This window comes from Mustela lutreola, chromosome 13 (genome assembly GCF_030435805.1).
Source record: "Mustela lutreola isolate mMusLut2 chromosome 13, mMusLut2.pri, whole genome shotgun sequence".
NCBI lineage: Eukaryota > Metazoa > Chordata > Mammalia > Carnivora > Mustelidae > Mustela > Mustela lutreola.
This window is the reverse complement of record NC_081302.1, coordinates 81,106,238-81,130,334: the sequence shown is the minus strand read 5'-3', so window position 1 is coordinate 81,130,334 and position 24,097 is coordinate 81,106,238. Positions and strand designations below refer to the sequence as shown.

Below are 24,097 nucleotides of genomic sequence, written 5' to 3'. Positions count from 1 at the left end.
TTTGTTTTTCTTATAAATTTTCATTCATATTTTTGATTATTTTTTAAAGACAAATACCTAGAAACTGAATCACTGGCTTAAAGAGAGGGAGAGTTTTGGAGACTCTGGTAAATATTGTAAAATTACTTTCTAGAAAGAGTTTACCAATTGATTACCCACCAGCTAGTATGAAAATGCCCTTCTCACTGTGCTCTTGCAATGCTGAATTTTCTTGTAATATTCTTGTTAAAAAATTACCAATCCAGATTCATTTTGAAAGATGTTTTAGTTTTGTTGATTCCCTGTGCATGATTTTTTGTTTGGTCTTGCATTGCCTCTTCTGCCTCTGATGAAAGCATGTTTCACGTATTGCATTGAATCCTCTGAAGAACTTAGAATGAGTAACAGATGAAGGAGTCCATATATCTGTGTAGGAATTTTTTATTTGGATGTGGTTGTTATTATGTAGATGAATCTAGGGTGAAGTACTGTTTTAAAAGCTGGCTATCCTAAAATCCTTTTAAACTTAGAAAATTTAGGATAACTTTGAATGAAAATTGATTTTTATTTTATATTATTTTTTTTTAAATTTTATTTGACAGAGAAGAAGAGACAGCTAGAGAAGGAATACAAGTGGAGAGTGGGAGACAGAGAAGCAGGCTTCCTGCTGAGCCAGGAACCTGATGCAGGGCTTGATCCCAGGACCCTGGATTATGACCTGAGCTGAAGACTGATGCTTAAGAACTGAGCCACTCAGGCGCTCCGAAAATTGATTTTTAAACATAGGGGTCTGTCTCTTGTTTTTACTTAGTTTTCTTTGTAGCCGCATCAAAATTAGAAGAAATTATCTTAGATGTTTTAGCAGCTTTTTTTATTTATCAGCTGAAGCAGTGTGGTACCCTTGAACTACTTTGATTTTAATTATGAAACTGGTTCTCTCTTTATTGTAATTGCTTATAGGCTCCACGTGAAAGACTTGATTGAGGCAAAGGAGTAAGAGAAATATAAGGAGTTAATCTCCCTTCGCGCCCTCCCCCCTCATGCCACTCCACCTTCCCCCATTGTCTTCCTCTTGCATTGTGCCTCAGAGTTGAACCAAAGGAGTATGTAGAATAAGTGCACATGACCTGATATAGCACATCCAGTTCCTTTTAACCTGCTATACGTGTCCAGGGGTTCCTTATTCTAAAGGATTTCTCTGTTTCCCTAGCAGCTGCAGCAGTAGCCTGGACCTGCTGTATTGGGTTTGATAGATGAAGAGGGGTTGGAAGCAGTGGTCTCTAAGTGGGGGCAGCATGGAGTAAGATCTAGAGACAAGGATGATCTTTACTCTTTTGAAGAACTGCTGGAAAACCGGCAAGCCGCAGCATGGGAAGATCAGATTCCAGATGTCATAAAGGGAAGGGCCGTGTATGTCATCTTAAAGAGTTTTGTAATTACACGGAGGACAGTTGAGACCCACTAGGGGTTTGATGTGAATAATAGGACATGAGATACGTGTTTGAAGAAGAGCATTCTGGCAGCCATGTGGAAGATAATGTGCAGGAGGGCAGGAACAGAGGTGGAGTGCTGAGAGTGAGCTTTGACAGCAGTCCACAGGTATTACAGATGCCAAGCTAGATGGACTAGTCAGGGCCCACGGTCGGCCAAAAACAGGCCTAAGTTTTCTATACGCAGGTTTGTGTGTATAGAGACTTCTGTAAATATAATAAAAATGGAATATCAAAGAGAGAGCAAAATAGGACGCTAATGAATAAAAAAGTTGAAGTCTGTGGGAAAAAAATTAAATCCCTCCTTTATCTTACGTCCAGTCAAAGGCTTGCATCGGTAGAACATGGATATCAATTTCAGAAATGTTAAACTATGAAAGACAAATATCAACATACAAAGTAAGGAAAATTAAATTGTAGTTAGATTAAAAAGGTAAACAAAAGAAACCCTATGGACAAAGGCAAAAGGTAAAGGACAGGTTGGAAGTAAAATACTTGCTGTTTCGATGCTTTTTTTTCTTCACATTTTAACATCTGAAATTGAGATGTATCTTGAAATGAAGGTCTCATTTTAGAAATAGACACATAAAGTATATGTATGAGATAATTAATATGCTTAATGTTGAAATAGCACTGAGAAGTCAGTGAGAAACATACCTCAGATATACCTCAAATAGCCTGAATAGACCATTCACTCAAGGAGAAATAGACTTGTCTAATTAATATTTGAAATGTTTTACTTAGTACTGTCAGAAATATGAATTTAGATGATAATGAAGTGGCATTTCTCACCTATGTACTGGCAGTGATTGTTTCAGAAAAATGTCCATTGTTGTAGATGGTGTGACAGAAAAATTACTTATTCGTAGTAGGTGGGAAGATAAATTGGAACAGTTGTTTTAAAGGATCAGTTGATAATACGTAGGTTTTCCTTGATGTAATCTTTGACCTATAAATTCCTCTTTTTGTGGAATACAAATAAAGTCATGCACAAGTATTTGGAGATAAAGGCATTCACTGTAGCAGCATTGTTTATATAGTAAATGCGTATATGTTAAGAAGAGGGTTGGGCATAAAGGTTCTGATACAGCTATGTCATCAGTATTCTGTGGTCATTTAAAACCATGTTAAGTGACATGAAAAAGACTTAATTTCAACATCCTGAGAAAATATGTGCACATAACTTATGGTCATCCCCATCACGTTTAAAAATGTGTGTGTAGGGACGCCTGGGTGGCTCAGTTGGTTAAGCAGCTGCCTTCGGCTCAGGTCATGATCCCAGCGTCCTGGGATCGAGTCCCACATCAGGCTCCTTGCTCTGCGGGGAGCCTGCTTCTCCCTCTGACTCTGCCTTCTACTCTGTCTGCCTGTGCTCGCTCTCGCTTGCTCTCTCTCTGACAAATAAATAAATAAAATCTTTAAAAAAAAAAAAAAATGTGTGTGTAAGTCCCAAAACAGGTTGAAAGAGGAACCATTAAGGTTCTGTGATGGGATGAAGTTTTGTGTGTTCCTATATTTTCTTTATTAAGCAGGTCTTATTTTGCAGTGTGAAGTAAATTCTGGGAAAGTAGAAAGTGAGTCACTGCATTTTGCTGATGGAGCATTTTTACTTTTCTACTTTTAGACATACACTAATAATGATACCCACTAAATAAGTGTTCATGAGAAAGCTGTTGATCTATCTGCACACATTAAAAACATCATCTTAAAAAATTGCTGCTCTTGTAAAATATTTAGAGACATCCAGGTAGTCTGACATATTTTAGTATTCTAAAATGATAGAACCTAAGAAAGTAACCAGTAGAACTTGCAGGAGGTGAACTGTGCCAAGCAAGAATATTTTTCATAGAAGATAGTTGAAAGAGGAAAAATCTTGCCCTTGAAAGAAAGAGATACAAATCAGCTACGTAACTATGTGTTTATGTGTATACAAACATGTCCCCATAGTATGTTGTTGGAGTTTGTGACAAGTGACCTCACATGATGTCTACGAGGCTGTCCTAAAAATGCTTAGAAGTTTCTGTTTATACCTAAGTTTGTGTTAAATTAAAACTTGAATTTGGAATACATTGTTAAATGACCTGTTTTTACATAAAGCTTCTTGAATTTTCTAGGTGATAAAACAGGAACAAGACCAGAGTAGGTTTACAATTTAACTTTTAAAGTATTTTATTTGAAGAATTTTATTTGTTAATTTATAGGCAGGTGGTCTCATCGGAAGTAAAAGAAACTATATAGACATTTAGAAGAAAAATTCTTTGAATCAGTTTTTGTCTAAAGTAAAATAATAAACATATGCTCTGGAAAGATTTTGGAAGGTCAGATCTTTAATTTTTAATCATTAGGAAAGTTTATAACCAATTCTTTCTGGATACTTTATGCTCAGTTTTAGGTATATATACCTTTTCTATATAAACTACTATACCAGTCCCATTTATTTTCTGATGATGAAGAGGGAGAAAAGCCTCTATCTATAATATACATCAGATAGGTTTGAAGATCACTATTTTTACTAGCACTTACATTTTCTCACCTAATTTGTATTACATTAGATAAAACATTTGTAAATAAATGATCAAGTTCATGCCTCCAAAATATCTTCTGTATACTTTAGCCCTATATCATAAATGAGAAAGCTGTAGGAGACTGAGGTTTGCTTCAGGTTCTATCAAGGAAGTAGTAGCAGATCTGTGACTGAATTTTAACTCATAATTCCATTACAGCATGCCACATTTCACCTCTTCCTATTCTCATTAAATATTTATGATTCCCTTAGCTATCCCTAGGTTTTATTTTGTTGAAGAATAAATTGAAATTCTAAAAATCAAGTAAAATACAATGAGAATCTCATTATGAGAAGTTTGTAGACTTTCTTTAATGAATGCTTTAATATTTTTGAACGAAATAAAAGGTCAGTCATAGAGTTTTTGAGCCAGGGGAACTTAGTTCAATATTTAATCTCTTCTATTTTCTAATTTTTTTTCTTAAACGTTTGGTCAGATGCATTTATGTGTACTTCTGATAGGTGCCAGTCCTTTTAGAAGAGAACTCCCTGTCAGATGAATTGTTAAAGCTATTTTAAAGGTCAGGAAACAACATTTTTTTATAAAGAGATTTGAAATCAACCATAAGAGCTATAAATGGGGAATATTTGTTTTACCTCCTCCCCTTTAACACTTCCGTAGTGGAACTCAGCTGTCAGCTTTTTAGAACCTCAATGGATTTAATCTATCTGTGGCATTTTTCTCAGGGATAGTAAAGCACTGAAGGATGAAAATCTCCCTCCTGTCATCTGCCAGGATGTTGAAAACCTCTAGTAAGTGTGTCAAATGTAATTAGATATATCATGTTGAAGAATGTTAGAATCTATTTTAAGGGGAACATCTCTTCTTCCTCTTAAACATTTTAACTTGGGTGTTGGTAAAAATTTTAATATTTTTATAAACAAAGCAGAATAATGGGAATTAAAATTCTTTTATTGTCAGTCTGAAAAAAGCATGTGAACTGTGGATGAATTTTTAATATTTCCTTTTTAAAAAACACTAGGACTCTGACCAGCCTATAGTAAATATGCTTTTTTCCTATAGGAAACCAAAGGTGTATTTTTTTGGAACTCAGTTTTATGTATCGTTTTAGGAAATTTGTGAAGGAACAGAAACAGGTACAGAAGAAATTAGTAGAATGTCTTCAAAAGCCATGCGTAAAGTACAAGAGGATATTACATCTCTGAACCAGCTTCTGTCACTGGCTGCCAGTGGATTACAGAGGAACACCCTCAGTATTGACAAGTTGAAAACAGAAACTGCTCAGGTAAAGTAATTTAAAGTATTTTTATTGTAGTGTTTTGTTTCGTTTTATTTAAGTCTTATAGGTTATAAGACTTGATACAGATGTACTGTAAGAAAACAATATAGCATGTGTGCTTTTTAAAAAAAGATTTTATTTATTTGAGAGAGAGAGAAAGAGAGCATGAGAGGGGGGAGGGTCAAAGGGAGAAGCTGACCCCTTGCTGAGCAGGGAGTGAGTTGCAGGACTCAGTCTTGGGTTTCAGGATCATGATCTGAGCCGAAGGCAGTCGCTTGACCAACTGACACCCAGGAGCCCTAGCTTGAGTACTTTTAAGTTGCTATGATACTAGTAGTCACTAGTTTGTATTGAGTTCTGATTATTTATAGGCAGTATTTTAAGCAATTTATATTAGTCCAGTTTAGTTTTCATGACAGCTCTATGAGTTAGGCCGTCTTATCTTTGTTATATAAAGAAGAATATGGGCAGAGAGGTTGTTAATAAATGGAAGAGGTTGTCAATAAGTGGAAGAGCTGATACTCTTAACTAGTTTGTTTCCTAAGAGTGCTTGCTGGCTAAATTGCTATATCATGCAAGCAAGGCAGAAAAATATGTTTTTAAAAATCTGTCATCCATTAAATAAAAACTATATTAAGCTTTTTAACTATTAAAAATTCTGTTGACTTGCCAGACTTATGTCTTAGTTATAAATGTTAATGAGGCTCATGTTTTTTGCCATTCATATGTACTTGTTTTTTCTTTCTATGGTATAATCTATGTCATTTTTTCTTCTTTGACACTCTTGCCTCCCTTGTGTAGTTTGAAGTCTTTCATCGTCTCCTCCTGGCTAGTTGTTCCGTCTCTGTGTGCCCAGCTCCCCATCTGTTTAAAGGTGGGTGTTGCGTAGTCTTCTGTGACCTTCCTGAGTGCCAGATGAATGCGTTCTTCCATAGTTCTCTGTGATATCACACAAAATACCTGTCTTTAGTCCCTCTTAGCAATTTGCTGTCCCATTGGGATGTAAGTATACCTGGTTCTTTACCTAACAACTTCAGGGATCCAGTTTTAAATTTATTCATGGGGACACCTGGGTGGCTCAGTTGGTTAAGAGGCTGCCTTCCACTCGGGTCATGATCCCAGAGTCCTGGGATTGAGTCCCACATCTGGCTCCTTGCTCAGCAGGAGGCCTGCTTCTCTTTCTGCCTCTGCCTGTGCTCACTCTCTCTGACAAAAAAAAAAAAAAAAAGAACAGAAAAAAAAAATTATTCTTGGATAAGATAAGAGGGGCTTTACAGTTACTTAGTTTTTAGGATTTTGTAGTTGTTAACTAGGCTCTTTCCCAGCTGTGCACATTCTGCTTATGTTTCCTTGCCAAACCCTGTTCCTAGTCTGTTTCTCCATCGAAGACTGGCTGTTACGCATATGGATACCAGTGTGTGATATGCATTTGGGGAATTGAATCTTTCCCTATAGTTTTAGTCTCAAGTATTGTTTTATGATCCACTTTTTGTCACCATTTTTTTATTGAATGAAATAGTTTTAAAATGCATTTCTCATGCAATCTATTTACTTGACAAAAATCGTTTTTTCAGTGATACAATATTCCAAGTTACTTGTCAGGTCCTTGCAGGAACATTTCCTGGAGTGCGGCACAACAGTGCAGAAGGGAAATCCTTTGTCCTCTTAATAAGGTGATGAGGAAACCAGGAATGAGAAAAATATAAATAAAGAAATTCCATAGCAATGTTTTGCAAGAACTTGAAACCCACAACTTATCTTTAGTTTGTGAGGGGAAATTCATTACTTTTACAGCTAAGGGATAGCTTCCAGTTTTCAATAAATTTATCCTATACTTGATTTTTCATGAAATTTGAGATTTTAAAAAACACTATCATTGAATGAAGTCTGCAGTCCTAGACATAAGACCGCCACCCACCATACGCAGCCTCTTGAGCCTTTGCTCTGCTTTTCTGCAAGTGGCAGAGCCTCAGATGTATTGCTTCTCACTAATAAATGAATGTGTACCCTTGGCCCTGAGATTGGAAAGGAACAGTGTCACTCAGGGTCCAAGTCTGGATGCAGGAGCACATTGTGGAAGAAGACTGCTGTTTCCACTCCTGTTAAGGAGTTAAGCTATCCCTGTGAAAAGGGGGTTATGCAATCAGGATCTCAGAATAGTATTTGCAGCGTACCGTCTACTGTGCTGGTGTATTTCTGGGACTAGTATGTATCTGAATACAGGTTTTTATTGAAGTATTTTTTGAGACATGCACGAAGCCACTATTTATGCCAACATCTGTTTTAAGTTTGCTACACAGTGTGGTAGGAACTTAGTTTGAGCAGAGGTTAAAATGAGAATTACATACCACTTGTGGATTACCTCTAGGTGAGTTTGGCAATGAAGCAGTGGCTATTCTGTTGTTGGGGCACAAGCTGTCAATCATTTTTCCTTTCAAATCATCTGGGAACCCCTTAATGCTCTCTCTCTAGATGTCCTGGAGCTTCTCATCGGAGACTTGCTCTAGAAAGGAGGAAAACTGATAAAGCTCAGACAGAGATTGAGAATGAAAATGGAACCACTGTAATAGATCTTCCAGGTACTTTATCCCTCGAAACGGACTGTTCAAGGACAGGCACAGCACCTGCTTAGTGCAGCTTGATATCAGCGTCTCTGCCCCCATGGCCTGAGGAGCCTGGCCTGGACAACCCCGCCTTGGAGGAGAACACGGCCACTGACAGTATGTGCTCTTCACCTTGCTTTTGCTTTTCATCTGTTTTCAAATCAGATATTTCCTTTCTTCTCAGTACTCCCTATTACTTTCCCTCCATGGGGTGTTGTTGTTGTTGTTGTTGTTTTTCCTCTTCAACAAACAATTTTACTGAGATATGCTTCACGTATCACATATTCACCCTTTAAGTGTACAAGTCTAACAGTTTGCCGTTTAGAAACAGAAAGCGAGTCTTACCTTGAGGCTTATCCTTCCCCCTCCCCCTCTTCTGTTGTAGTCCACAAATTCACTGGTCATCAGCAGGCTTCTTTTGTTTGTTTGTTTTGAAGCCTATTGCTTCTTGACTAAGAAATCCACAGCATCAAGAAGAACAAAAATAATACCTCAGCCTATGTGCTTATTCTGTGTCAGCACTGTGCCAGGCACTTTACATATATTAACTTATTAAATGCTTGTACCAATACTGGCTTTTTTTTAATGATGAGGAAACTTAGTCAGGGAATCATTGGTCAAAGTCTGAGAGCCACGAAATGGCTAGGTATGTATCTGACTCCCAAGGCCATGTGTCTGACTATTGCTGTCCTCTGGTAGCAGCCACTGATCTGTCTACATGATCCACCATAAACACGCAGAAAACCTCTAGTCATAGATCTTGGGCATATCTTAGTAGTTGGCCCTTTGTCTTACTTTTAAATAGGTTTATCTCTTATGAAAATTCCAATTTTTCTACAAATCCCAGTTTTCCCAGCCATGGCTATAACAATTCTTCTATCTCCTACTGCTCAGATCAAGACCCTCCTCTTCTTGCTTAATGTGGTTATTTTGTCAACCACTACGGTGATTGTATGTCACAGAGTTTGTCTTTTTTATTTCATATGTACTGCCTTGCACTGTTTACAGCTGTTTCATGGGTCAGAGTTTCTCTGATCAATTAGGACAAGATGATATTGTCTTTATATTTCTTTATCAGATCACTATGTGGTCCCTAGTGATCTGATGCATAGTAGTTATTTGTTGATTATTCACCTTTCGAAGAGGAAGTGTTTTCCTAATCTTATCTATTGGTGTTTTGGTCATTCTGGTTTTCTTATCCCGTGGTATTGCTTTGTTATGAATCATCTATTAACATAAGGTCATCACTAATGATAGACGATAACTTACTTACCTGAAGATAATCAAAATATAAAACGTTTTTCTTTCTATTTTTCTCCCTCTCATTTTTAACTTGGCAGCTACGCAACAGCCGGTTAGTTTTCCAGAAGGCAAAATTACTACAATTGAAATTCACCGGGGTGATCCTTATATTCAGCTAGGAATTAGCATTGTGGGCGGCAATTTAGCGCCACTGATCAACAGATACATTGTTATCCAGGAAGTCTGTCGGGATGCGGTGATCGCCAAAGATGGAAGACTTCTTGCTGGAGACCCAATTCTTCAGGTATCAATTTTTTAAATTATTTTGTTAACTTGCCTCTTTTTTTGCTCTTATTCATCAATTTAAAACTTAAGAAATTAGGGTACTGTGGAATCTGACTTATAAAAAGGTAAGTTTTACTGTTTTTTTTTAGTGCTAAACATATCATAATTTATCTGTAATTTCTCCGATTTCCCCCAAACTCATGGAATGTATTTTTACCGCCATCTTAAATTTGATCCCGCATGTGCCTCAGTGTGTGGCTCTCCAGGCCAGCTGGATTCCTCCTGGCTTGGTCTCCACAGTTCTCTATTTCGTGGCCACATTCACTGCTAAATTCTCTTGTCCCATTGTCTGTATCCCTAGTCCCAGGGTACCATCCTTCAGTTACCTTCGTTGTCTGATTCATCCTTCTCTACACGGATTTCTATAATCTAGAAAAGAGAGGTCACACAGCACAAGTTACTTAAAACTTACAGCATTGAATTTAAGATAGAATTCGGAAATCGTGGGGCGCCTGGGTGGCTCAGTGGGTTAAGCCGCTGCCTTCGGCTCAGGTCATGATCTCAGGGTCCTAGGATCGAGTCCCGCATCGGGCTCTCTGCTCGGCAGGGAGCCTGCTTCCTTCTCTCTCTCTCTCTGCCTGCCTCTCAGTGTACTTGTAATTTCTCTCTGTCAAATAAATAAATAAAATCTTTAAAAAAAAAAAGAATTCAGAAATCATGACCACCTCTTGTTGGCTCTCAAACGCACTCTCATCCACAAACAGCCTGACTCTGCACTAATCCTTGGTGCTACCCTCTCCCTCTTCTCTTTAAAAAGAATGAGCTACTCCAACAAATGAACTTGCTTCGGGTAAGATGATATTATGTTAGAGGGCATACTGATGAGCATGAGATGGCCATAAATCTACTGTTCATGTGAATTCTAGAGTGTATGTGAAAATTGACCTGGGTATATGACCCATGCAAGTGTATGTGGTACTTGAAGCTAAAAGACTGGATATTTAGCAGAGAAGAAATAGGCATGAATGAGAAAAGATGTCTTCTAGGAACCCAAGCTCAAGGACTCTTGCCTCCTCGATTTCACTGCTGGGTCCTTCCCCACGGTCTGTTGGTATTCACCCCTTCTCTTTTCCCTGCCATCTCTCTGGTCTGTGCCCTCACTGCTTCACGTCTAACCCAGGAGAATCAAAACCCCTGCCTCCCTACCCTGCTCTGAAATCCGGTACGACCATTGTGCGGTTAATTCACCTGTGACTCTGCTTTCCCTGGATAGATTGGACCAGAGAATCAAGTCCATACTGATTAATCTAATAGTCCAGGTCCTCTTTGAACTCTTACACAACCTGTCCCCTCAGCCTTAACCCTTGCTTTTTCTTTCAGCTGTAGCCATCGGTGTATTACTGAAACATCATAGGCATGGTGGTCAGAGCTGAGGGTATAATTAAGAGCAAAAAGCAAGCCCTGCCCTCATAGGATGTATAATGTAGCAGAAAATCCAGACATCGCAGTCTCCTTGCTTCCCTCCACGTTCCAGCCTGTCCCCATTGTGCTACAGCTTCCCCACCTTCATCCAGAAAGCCCTGCCCTGCCATTTTCACCCATTCAGACCTCTTCTCACACTAAGTGCTGAAGACATTCCTTCTCTTCACCACTGAATGCATAATTGGTCACAGAGAGTTATTCAAATGCAGTGTCTTCCTTTGGGGATGGCAGCCGCCATTAGTACTTACTGTGGGACAGGCTTCTCACAGAGCTGTGCCTGGAGTCGATACCCAGGACAAACTTGCTGAGTCAATAAAAGAGTGGATTTGGTTATGATATCCTGTTGGGAATAGCTGTCTTCTTCATTAAAACCAAACTTAGAACCTCTGGGATTTTTAGTTCTTCAAGAGAAATGTCCAGAGGGGAAGACAGACAAACTAGGCTCCAAGAGCAGCAAGGATTGACCTTTCCACTGGGGGTTCCTGGCTTTGGTTTCCACGCCCATCCGTATTCTGCCTCTTGTAGTTTGTGATTTCCACTTCGACACTTGGGCCCAAAACCCCTCCTTCGTTGCACTTGGCCTGGCTGACACAGACTGAACTTCCAGTGTTTTGTTCTTGACTAAATCCGAAGAGGCAATAGGAGAATACAGGAAGCATAACTAATCCAGCTTATGTAAAATCCAGTTTCTGATCCTACCATAGCTAGCTATTTACCGCATTCCTGTGTTTGCTGTCCTTTTATGATATTAGTAGTATTCTGGTTGCATGAGGTTGGCACAGCTCTCTGGACACCTTACTCTGTATTCCTTCTACGCCAGCTCCTAAACTGATTCTCCGTGGAGGAACTCTTGTAGCTGGTTTTGACATTTTGACACCTTTGTGGCCAAGACAAAAAGAACCAGATTGCCCTTTTTTGCAGCTTACACAGTGTTCTTTACTTTTCCACTCTGGCCTTTCTAGCTATAATTGAGTATACATTTATTTTCATCTTTTGTTCTTTGCTACCAGCAGTGTGCCAGCTTTGGATATTAAATTTTTTACATATTTTTCTTTTTACATATTTTACACATTTCATATTTTTTACATATTTTTATTTTACATATTTCTCATGCTTTTTCTAAACTTTCAAGGTAAAAACAAATGCTTTGTTCTTATTTGCATTTCTTTGAGTGTAATTGAAGTTAAGTCTGTAACCTCAGATTTACTAATGTATTTAATATATAGTTATGTTTGCTATAGGGTTTTGTTTGCTAATATATTTCATCTACAGGCTTTTTTACTGGTCTGCTTTGGAGAATTGTTTAATAACATAACTGAATCTGTATATCTCAAATAAAAAGCTAATTATCTAAATACTGGCTATAATTTGGGGAATTAAATCAAAGCTATAAATCAGCATTGTAGACATTCCAGTGCATTATTATTGTTAATGGAGGCATACATATTAATAACCCTAATAATGGCAATCTTAAATGCAGTTTAATGATTTCAAATTGATAGAAAAACTATGAGCACATAACCTGATTATTGAATTCACAATGGGTCTCTCCTCTTGTGGGCCTGACTTCTCATTGGCCTTTGGCTGGTATGCTGGAGGCAGTAAGTAAAGCCACACTACTTGCCCAAATACAGAGTAGTATTTATGGCCATTCAAAAGGAAACACTTGGAAAGAAGGCTCCTTAGTATATTTTTACTACCTGGTTATCTTCCACTTTTTGTGAGCTGCATAAAGAATACCGTGAGCCAATTTGAAAGACCTTGGAGTCCTTAAGATGGTTTATTTACTGACCAAAGGGCTAGCTAGCCTGTGTTTTTAGTTTAGCAAACTAGATGTAGTAACAGTGGGTGGCTTTGGTTTTCCCACACTGATTATGTGTGTGTGTGTGTGTGTTTTATATATATACCCACACATCCATGTTATTCTATTAAAGAACCTATTTGAAAAGGAGAACCATATACCCTCAGGGCCTTTCACAGTGCAGCATTTTGAACAGTTTGAAGAATAAAATAGTGTAAGAGAGTACATCAATATTACTATTAAAAATAAAACAAATTTCAGAACATGACTAAGAGTACGAATTTACAGTGCGATCTGAGTCGTCAGTGATATATTCCCTTTTGTTTTTTTTTAATTGATATTACTTTATTTTATTTCATTTTACTTTTAGATTTTATTTATTTATCAGAGAGAGAGAGAGGGAGAGAGAGCAAGCACAGGCAGACAGAGTGGCAGGCAGAGGCCGAGGGAGAAGCAGGCTCCCTGCCGAGAAAGGAGCCCAATGCGGGACTCGATCCCAGGATGCTGGGATCATGACCTGAGCCGAAGGCAGCTGCTTAACCAACTGAGCCACCTAGGTGTCCCATCACTTTTGGTTTTTAAGGAAAATAATTGCAGTCATGTCTTGACTGCATTGCTCCAAAAGATAATTAGCTAAAGATGTGGTAAAGTTTACTCTGTTGGTGCTATTTCTACAACATCTAGCAACAGTATTTTATTTGGTTTCTGCTTTCTCTGTGTTTCACTGGCAACCACACTTTTGTGAAGGGAAAATCTCCGATTGTAGGATATTCCACAACCCACGTCACAAAAATGGTGTGAGGCTTCATACTCGCACGTGGCTAGCGCTGGATTCCAGCCAGATGTTTGTAAAGTCATTTGTGATAGATGTGAATTTAAGACGGAAAAATAAGAACCTAGAGATAAGTGGCTTTTTAGCTGAATAACCAGAAATGATGAGTTTTGACTAACAAATCCACGTCAGGCTGGTTTTTTAGAAGCTGCCTTAAAGTTCTGTTCTTGACCCTATGTTACTCAACTTTTTCATCAAGGATCTGGATGGCAATCAAATGCACAGATGTTGCAAAATTGGGCGAAGAACAAGTTTATGTGTGAGATCTATGGCTTTTGATGCCTGAATTTTAAAAGATGTCTACAGGCCCAAATCAATAAAATTCAAGTTAGTGGTGCTCAAAACTGTCATCCCGAGATGAGTAGGAAGGGGGAAGGCTTTCCTTAAGATAGACTCACGTGAAAAAGATTGAAGGCTTTGGGTAATCACAGGCACCTAACCCAGAGCCTGTGCCACATAACGCATCCAAGAGAATGTCGATTTCCTGCTTGCTGTTGGTGCAGACAGATGAGAAGAGGAATTCTAATTGTGATAAATACTCAGAGTTGCGCCAACCTCTTCCTCTGACTGGGTGAATAACTGAAGCTGGGTGTATTTTCTTAGTCCTGTTCCTGTCCCAGGATCAGTCACTATACTCCTTTCAGGGCCATAAGGTTTAGTAAATAAATGTTCTGTGAGTACTGAGTTAAGCTTGTTGTATTAGATAGATGTTACACTTGAGTGCTAAACAGAGTGAAACTGTAATTACCTGCTTTTGTTTAAAGTAAAAATGACTGAACTGAGATCAGGTTGTGTATCTAGAATCTGTCCCTTTTCTTAGATTAAAACTCGGTGTATTTTTTCCAGGGTAGGTGTTTTTCATTTGGAAAAGCCACATCAATCCAGTAGAACTTCAGTTTCTGTTCCACTAGAACTAGTATTTTGTTGGCACTTGCCACATGCTGCTGCTGTCTCTGCATTCTCCTCCTGGTCCCGTGAAGCGGAGAGTAAACCCATCTCACCACTCAGGGGACGCACTCAGACATCCCGCTACTGGCAGGACCAGGGACTCTGATTCAGCACCCTCGCTGAAGCCTGAGATCCTAACTGCCATTCTCTACTTCGTGCTAGTCATTGTGAGTGAAGCTTAGGAACTGTGCATTTTAAAACATCTTCAGAGGGCTTTTCTTTGTAAATAATGACTGTATGTCATTTTCCAAAGTCAGTTTCTTTTGGAAATGGCGTATAAATGTTTACCAGTTGAGAGGATAAAAGATTGTCCCACCTCGGTCATAATTCTTTTCTTCTAGGTCAACAACTGTAACACCAGCAATGTGTCTCACAACTATGCCAGAGCCACCCTTTCCCAGCCCTGTTCCACACTGCACCTAAGCGTGCTGCAAGAGTGGTGCTTTGGGGGCCGGACCTACAGCCACCCCGACAGTAGCTCTCCCCGGGAAGAGGTCTTCCACGTAGTCTTTCACAAACGGGACTCTTGTGAACAACTTGGCATTAAACCCATTCAAAGGACCGGTGAACCAGGTGTTTTTTATCCTTGATCTGTTGGAAGGGGGCCTGGCTGCCCAGGATGGAAGGCTGAGCAGCAATGACCGAGTGCTCGCCATCAATGGACACGACCTGAAGCTCGGAACCCCTGAGCTTGCCGCCCAGATCATTCAGGTACACGCAGATATTCATTCCACGTGCTCAGCCTTTATGCCGATGTTTTCGTAACATGAGAACCTGAGGGATATTTGATATTTCCTGGGGGAAATCAAACAGGGCTCCCCAAATCCTTCAAAATGCACAAGAAATGATTTTATCATTACAGATAAAATCCTGTCTGGAAAACTGTATCCCTGTGAACATTTAGCCTTGCTCTTTATAGAGTGAAGGCTCTATATTTTCACATGGGTTTTTCATTTGCTCCATGGGCTCCACCTAAACCCACACATAAAAAACACATTTATGTCCACATTTAACAGGTGAGACAAGCAAAGCTTGAAGGAGCTGTGGTTCCAAAGTTGTGACTTCCCTGCTCTTGTAACGTTCACTCTCCGCTTCACCTCCATACAAGTGGGGAAAATCAATTTTTATTGAGAAGAACTCATTATCTCTGTAGTGCCCTTTTATAAAGCATTCAGAGCATTTCAAACACATCATAACTTGCGTTCTTACAGTATCCCTGTGAAGTAAAGATGGTTATTATTAGAGAAAAAAATATTTTTCAATAAGAGCATTAAAATAGGTAAAGTAGAGGGGCACCTGGGTGGCTCAGTCATTAAGCATCTGCCTTCGGTCAGGCATGATCCCAGGGTGCTGGCATCCAGTTTCACATCGGGGCTCTCTGCTCAGCCAGGAATCTGCTTCTCCCTCTCCCACTCCCTCTGCTTGTGTTCCTTCTCTTACTCTCTGTCAAATAAATAAATAAATACATAATAAATAAAATCTTTAAAAAAAGAAAACAGCTTTAAATTTTTTTTTTAAAAATACGATAGAAAACATAGAAAATAATCAAGGCCAGACCTTCTGATTCTATAACCTACCAAGGCATTTAATGATATGGGTATCTCCTCCAATGATAGGGGTAAAACAAAGATGTGTATGGTGTTTTATTTTGTTTTGTTTTGTTTTGTTTTAAGTAAGCAGAAGAAAACACTCTGACATAGAGGAAACCAAGCAGTAACATAATCGAGCATCAGGAATTAAAGTAGGTTGATAGTCACTGGGAAATGTGTATAGTAAACAGAATTAACAATGAAGATTTAAGTACTGTGTAAGAAAACCCAAATTTAAATCCCATTTCATTACTCCTTTTCACAAATGTTTGGTTCATTATAACTATGGGAACACACACACCCTGTAGCCATCTTGCATTAGGAGGGAGATTCAGGCGTTGGTCTCTTGTCCCAGACTTGAGGTTTAAAAAAATGGGATACAGATACTTATATATGATACCAAATATAATATATTGCTCAAGTTGTTTCTTTGTGAAAAACATCTTAATGTTTTGGATTCTGAGAACAACATGTATTCCATGTCTGAAAAGGAGACTAAGGAAGGCAAAATACAGAAAATGAAGAAGGAAGTCCAAATCACTGTCAGCCTAAAGTCCATAAGATAGTGACATTAAAGTTTTGAAGAACATCATTACAAAATTTTTCTGTATGTGCCACCCTTTCTTTACGTCAGCTGTATGCTGTGGACTTCTTACCCTGAAAATAGATGCACCATGATATAGCTGTATAGTAGGCGTGTTGTGCTAAAACTTACGTGAACACTCCCCTGTCAACAGACTTTAATGTTTTGTTTTCAAGTTTAAGACATTTTGCTTAACTTCCCTCTAGAAAGATCATACCAGTATATACTCCCAGCAAAAGGGCATGCCACTATTTTATGAAATACAGGTATTGTCATTTAGGCATCCTGCATTTTTAAAAATCTTGACTTTACAGGCATCCTGCATTTTTAAAAATCTTGACTTTACCAGAATTTTTCTGTTGTGCTTGAAACCATGAAGTGTTAGATAGGCAGTTGGCCTAACCCAAATGTTGGCCCATCGTTTAAAGCTTATATGTCCACTTCCATCACACACCCAGAATTTTGTCTTTTAAGAAATCAAAAAAGATCAGGGATTTGTTTGTTAATAGGTTTGCATGAGCAGGGGTCTTCCCATAAAGCTAAATTACTGGTTATAGAGTATTTGGTAGTGGTGAGGGTTAGGCAGTAAAGCAAACAATTCTTAATATTGAAATGAGATCACAGGGGTTTCTCACCCTTCACACCGTGTGATCTAATACTCGGAAGTGTCAGAATCTCAAATATCTGGATTGTAAGTGTTCTACTTTGGCATTTACCTGTTAGATCAAATTCCCAGCCTCTGGCCACATGAGAAGTGTTATTCTTTCAGTTATTTGGAGAATTGTCTGAAACTAGTTTAATGAAATACTTGAATAAGTAAGTGACTTTAACAGGGCCTTAAAATTGGTTATCACTAAGGCACCTGGGTGGCTCCGTGGTTCAGCATCTGCCTTCAGCTCAGATCCTACATCGGGCTCTCTGCTCTGCGGGGAGTCGGCTTCTCCCTCTTCCTTTGCCCCTCCACCTTGCTCTCTCGCTTTTGCTCTCAAAAAAATAAATAAAATCATTTTTTTAAAATTATGGTTTTCACTCCTTTTCCAACTTGAGAACTGAAACTGGAGTGCTTTCTTAACATTACTGACTGCAGTCATGGGGGAGGGTTCTACTTTCCACCACAGCTTCTTGAAAGCAGGCTGTCAAATTTTCCCATAGCAATGATAGTAAACTTGGAAAGTTGTAGTCATGACCAAGAATCAGCATCAAGTAGACCAGGCCTGTATGTTAAAAGCAAAGATAAAATAGCTTTAAAAAGTATAATAAATGTGAATCTGTGTTTCAGATCTAGATCTATAAATACAGATAATGGACCTCTAAATTTAACGTGGTTGTCATCACCTCTAAAATTACATTTATGTGTGAGTGCACATATGGAATATATACGCACACAATTTGTAATGTATATAAATACTAATCCTGTTTTACAGGACCTTTGTTATCATTCTTTTCAGGACTGTTTAAGCTGATCCCTATTTTCGATTTGAAGCTGTAGTGTGTGGAAACAGAGCTACACGTAGTTTCATTGATTATCACTCTCAAAGTAGCCATCTTGGAATTTATTTCAGAAATCACAAAGGATTGTAATCCAGTTTAGAATCCGTTCGTCCTTTTATCTTCTTTGCTCTCTTTCTCTCAGTGCCAAGGACAGTTTTGCAGGGGAGGGAAGTATAAAAAGACAATTACCCTTCAAGAAATCATGGGGAGATCAGAACCCAGTCTTTGCTTTGGTTATATCCTTGGTATTTCCAGGATTTGGTTTGCATGAGCAGGATTAGGGAAGGTTTACCCAAGAGGTCTGTGTGTGGCTCTTTTACCTGCAGAAGTTTTAAAGTATTAGCTCCTGAAATGAACTCCCTCGTCTGCCCCACCCCCAGCAGGGGCCTTCAGTCCCCACTCAGGTGAGGCTCTGATACAGCAATGATAAGTGCATTGACAATGACCCTCCGTATAATTTTTTTAAGTGAGAAGCATCATTAATGGCTGGTGATTATATATGTGTGTTTTCTCCAGGCTAGTGGCGACAGGGTGGATTTAACAATTGCTAGGCCGGGGAAATCCCAGCCTGGTAACCCTGTCCAGGACGCAGGAGCTCTGGGTAGCAGCCAGCACCATGCACAGCCGCTGTACCACAACAGACCCAGCTCATACAAGGTGAGGCCTCGAGTTTGCATGTTTTCATTCATCTGCCCTCAGGGAATCCTTGTGACAAACTGGTAAGATTTAAATGAGGGCTATTCCTCTGTTGGAAAAGGTGAACACAGGTGTTTGGGGGTGTGGAATGTGTGTTTGGCTACCTTGAGAGTCCCTGTACAGTCTGTTCCTCAGCCAGTAGGGGTGGTTTCTTAGTAAGAAGGTCCCTCTGCCAGATTGATGAGTAGTGTTTGATCTTCTAGAAAGACTTCTTTGTTTGGTCCTGCTTGAAAGTGGGATTTATCTTGGTTTGCTCATTCAGTTGTAACAGGAGGTTATGTAACTGAAAAAAAGGCAATGACCAACAAGTCCATACTTAGCGGTTGGGCAGGTTGCCTACAACAACAGAATTCTCTATGTGAATATGAAGCATAAATCATACTTTCTGATAGGTACATGCAAAACACATAAAGCATTTCTTTTTATGTTACAGTTCATAGGAATACTACCCTAGATCATTTTAAATTCCCATATGTTGAGCTTTTTGCTGCATCTTTCATATATCAGTGCTTTGATAATATATTCCTAGGTCATTTATCTGTGTCAAAAATTCTGATGCTGTCTCACTTTGGATGCAGAAATCAGTAGAAGTCAAAAAACAGTGGCACTTTACTGTGTTCTCAGTGTTATTTACTTCATTTGATCTTTCATTTGAACTCAACTTCTAGTAGGCCAGAATTTTTACAATGATGCTATTTACCAACTGTGTGAAAATCACACATCGGAAACTTCCTATAGTTTTTTTGTTTGTTTGTTTGTTTTTACTTCCTATAGTTTTTAAGTAGACCAGTAAATAAGTTTTAATTTAGCAAAGCAATTTAATTTTACTTAAGGAGAATGACTTGAGAAACACATGTTTAGCTTAAAGTGGCTTCTTAATGTAAGTACAATTTGAGAGAATAACTCTGTAAGGTCACAGGAGCCCAAGAAAGCATCATTTAAAGGCACAAGTATTTTTGGCCGATCAGGTTTATCTGGTTTTCTGAGCTGACGTATAGACTTGTCACTGGTCTTTGTTCAGCTAAAACTATAAGAAATTATAAGCACAAACTTCATCTTATTTTTGAACAGAAAACGAAATGTGTGAAGGGAACCTATAATTTGGCTTTCACAATGATGACTACAAAAAGCAGTTATTGTTTCGAAAAGGAATTTGAATAGGAGTTGTTCATATCGCTGGTCCTTGCTTTACAAGTTACATATATCTACATATTCCTAAAGAATCATAATTAAGGCAAAAGTTGGTAACTGAATCCATGAATTCTACAGAAAGTGGAAATATGGGTGCTCAAAGACAAAGCTACAAATTTAAGACTGTTTTAAGAACTACTTAACCGTTTCAGCGTTCATATAGAGGAGGATTTATGTCCTTTTGTTTGTTTTGGGCACATATACTTTTCTTTTTACTAGTTCCTCTTCCTTATTTTTAAGTGGTGGTGTTTTAAATAGCAATGCTGAATTCTTACTTTAGGTGCTCTGTAAACCTGCTTGTTAGAACAGCCACATGAAATGTAATTTTAAGCATTAATTTAGCAATTTACCATTAACAAACAGCATTAGTGATGTCAAATCCTACTTTAAAAAAATAAAGGTCTCCTAGGGAAAACAAATACAAATTCATCAAAACAACCTGTTCAGAGGATAATCATTGTTAAAAATTAAAGCACACATTACTATATTACTAAGCCCCTGCGTAGCCCCTGCTTGGAAACATTCATCCAGTGTTAAGCCCTTAGAAGTTTCCATGAAGAATACCAAGAGTAATCCCTGAAGTTTGGCTAAAATGCATACATCTCAGCCATATGGAGGAATAAAACAACCACCTCTAATTGACTCGATACCTGAAAGACACGAGCGTTGAAGTCAATGTGCTCCCAGTTGAGTTTACCTGGATTGTCTTCATAATAACTTGGGTCTTGCCCAGTTTTGAAGGATGCGAACATAGATGTCATATGCTATGATACCACCTGTGGACGTTTACAGGTTTTCTATGAGGTCAAAATTCTAGGAACTCTAGGCTATTTAAGTAGTGCCCTCAAGAAAATTTCAGAGTGTTGGTTTCAGGAGCAGAGAAGAGCAGACACCCCTGCCGGTGCAGGGCTTGACTGACACGTCGTACCTGTCCGCTCTGAAGCAGTGCCACTAAAGGAAATGTTACAGTTCTAGCAAAAGAATTCATCTAGTTCTGCTGTTGATATTGTTAGTCGTGGTAATAGTTATCTTGTTACCTACACTATGCTGTTACAGTATATGTATTAAGGAACCTTTTGAGATAGGAGCTTCCATTATTACACTTAATGGGATAGCACCCTTGTAGTGTGGATGCATATAGCATCATGCTGTATGAACATACACAACTACATATGAATACATGTTTATGTATATACACTATGTGTGTGTATGTGTATTTTTTTTAAACTTGAATCACCTCAAATCCCAGTGTGATCATGCGTAGCTATATACTTTGGAGCAAATTACATGAACTTTCCTTTTTTTTTTTTTTTAAAGATTTTATTTATTTATTTGACAGACAGAGATCACAAGTAGGCAGAGAGGCAGGCAGAGAGAGAGGAGGAAGCAGGCCCCCCGCTGAGCAGAGAGCCTGATGCGGGGCTCAGTCTCAGGACTCTGAGATCATGACCTGAGCCGAAGGCAGCGGCTTAACCCACTGAGCCACCCAGGCGCCCCTACATGACCTTTCTAATAAGGCTATTCCCTTGTTTATAAAATGGGGCCAACCATAGGATTTACACTCCGGACCATTGTAATGAAATGTAATGAAACCATGAAAATGAAATAATACATGTGAAGCCATTTGCTTTACACATAGTAAATCTTCAATAAATGTTAGTTACTATTGCTATTTTAATATTAATATTGCATAGGTACCCATTGTTTTTTATAGCATTCTAATTTAAAAAAAGGTGATGTTTTAAATTTTCCTTTTCTTCTAGGAGTGTCCCCATAAATAGAAACAATCAATATCGGTAAAAATTGCTTTTTCCTGAGAACACAGTTTGTTGGAAAATTGTTCTCTTCCTTAACTTTTTCAAAAATTCAGTTATTTCATATCCTTATAGCTTTCCGTGAAGGTTGTGAAGATGAGTTTGCACCCATTTCATGACCGAGCATTCTCATGAGTAAGAAACAGAAGATAGATCTATAGCTTTTTTCTGGCAGTTAACAAAATCCGCACTTTACTTTTGTACTATTCTGTCACCATTTCTCTCAAAGAATAGAGGAGAGAGAGAGAAATAAAATTAATTAGCTTGTCTTCAGAATCTTAGAACTCAAGTGCATTATTGACCTTTGTAGAATTGGCCCTATTTTGACTTCCATATGTCAACAGTCCTGAGTTTTTTCTGTTCCATACATAGTCATATGAAAATACAGCCGTCCAAAGTCTGACATTGTGATCCCCAGTATTCGGTGTCATGTTTGTACCATGAGGAACTGTGTATTATTTCTACAGTAACTGATTTTAACAGTGACTTTATCATTGCCATGGTATTTTTTCCTTCAGTTTCCTTACTTTACTTCAGCTATGTATTATTTATTTTGCAATGAATTTTCTTCTCCTGTGTTAGGATCTTACCCAGTGTGTTACATGCCAAGAAAAACACATTACTGTAAAGAAGGAACCACCTGAGTCCCTGGGAATGACAGTGGCATGGGACAGAGGAAGCAAGAGTGGTAACCTGCCCATCCTTGTAACCAGTGTGCCAGCTCATGGCTGTCTGGCACGTGATGGCCGCATAAAAAGAGGTAAGATAGGGAGGGCTGGGAACAGTGAAACTCCTCCCATCTTCTCCCTGCATGCAACTCATGTTTGAAAAGGTAACAAATATTCCCCAAATTTTCCATTAAATATGATTTTTTAAAAATCTAAAGTGTCCCTTCCATATATAAGTGTAAAACCTCTCTCTAAGGTTAGAAAAATGCCTAATGGGAAGGGAAATTGCTGCAGTTTGATGATGTTTCCGTTCATTTTTTTTTTTAAGAATTTATTTATTTATCTGACAGACAGAGATTACAAGTAGGCAGAGAGGCAGGCGGGGGGTGGGTGGGGGGAAGCAGGCTTCCGGCTGAGCAGAGCGCGATGCGGGCTCAATCATAGGACCTGGGATCATGACCTGAGCTGCAGGCAGAGGCTTTAACCCACTGAGCCACCCAGGCGCCCTTTCCGTTATTTTCTAATGTTTATTTAGATCATTGCATTATTTTATGTTGGAAAAAACCCTCTAAAAAATAGAACACTCATCTTTTCCTTCCTAACCTTTTATATAATCCTCGTGGCCCTTTTTTTTTATTATATTACTTGGCAGGGCAACAAACACTTTTTTTTCTTCCTTAAGGAAAAGATGCTCAAATCACAAGTTTCATTTCTTTGTGTAGACCCAAGGACCTCTTCTCTTTAAGTATTCTGATACATTCACGCTGAGCAAATTCTGTAGGACTATATCTATAAAACTATGTAACTCTAAAACAGTATATGTTAAAAATTCATTTCTAAGAGCAAAAGATCAAATAATTTTTGAGCAGGAAAGAACTACAGAAATCACTGAAGCCCAAAGAAGAGAAATGAACATGCCCAGGTCCTGCACATTAGCAAAACGAGGTCTAATGACTTGGACTTCCAGTCAAATCACAGTGCCTCAAGCCACATTTTTTCCTATATATGATGAAATTATCTTATAGTTTTGAGTTGTTTTGGAATGTTTTCCATGAATTGGATTTTTCCCTCGATATCGTAAGAATGACAGAGATGTGAAAAAATTACAAATAACAGGATGCATAGGGAAGATAATGACTTGGTAGCTCATCTCATTTTCTTGTTTATTCCTTTGGACAGGTGATATATTGCTGAATATGAATGAGCATTGATTTGACCAAGTGAAGTCACAGTGAGGCCATGGCTATGCTAAAAGCCAGCGCCGCGTCCCCTGCTGTTGTCCTGAAAGCACTTGAGGTCCAGACTGTCGAGGAGGCAGCCCAGGCTACCGAAGAGCAGCCAGGCACCTTCAGCGAGAATGAGTATGAATCCAGCTGGTCCCCGTCGTGGGTCATGTGGCTTGGGCTTCCAAGGTCTGAGAGCATTTCAGCAGTTTCATATAATAATCGTAGTGACAACATTTCTCAGTATGGAACACAGTAAATTCATTCGTCCAGCGTGTGAGGGGGAAGGTCCTGGTCAGAGATGAAAGTGGCAATGGCATATCAAGTTATAGAAGAAAAGGGTATTTTTTTCCTTAGGTTATTATATTTTAAAAGA

The 24,097-nt window shown here is 38.7% G+C and overlaps 1 protein-coding gene across 1 annotated transcript; it reads left to right on the top strand.

Annotated features, from left to right (window-relative positions):
• Positions 1-1,467: 1,467 nt before the first annotated feature.
• On the top strand, positions 1,468-22,658 carry LOC131813652 (ligand of Numb protein X 2-like). The gene is given in 9 exon segments (XM_059144012.1): positions 1,468-1,578; positions 5,106-5,279; positions 6,876-6,946; positions 7,746-7,993; positions 9,217-9,422; positions 14,808-15,044; positions 15,046-15,177; positions 18,646-18,786; positions 22,413-22,658. Coding segments are annotated over 9 exon segments (1,566 nt in total).
• The last annotated feature ends 1,439 nt before the right edge of the window (positions 22,659-24,097 follow it).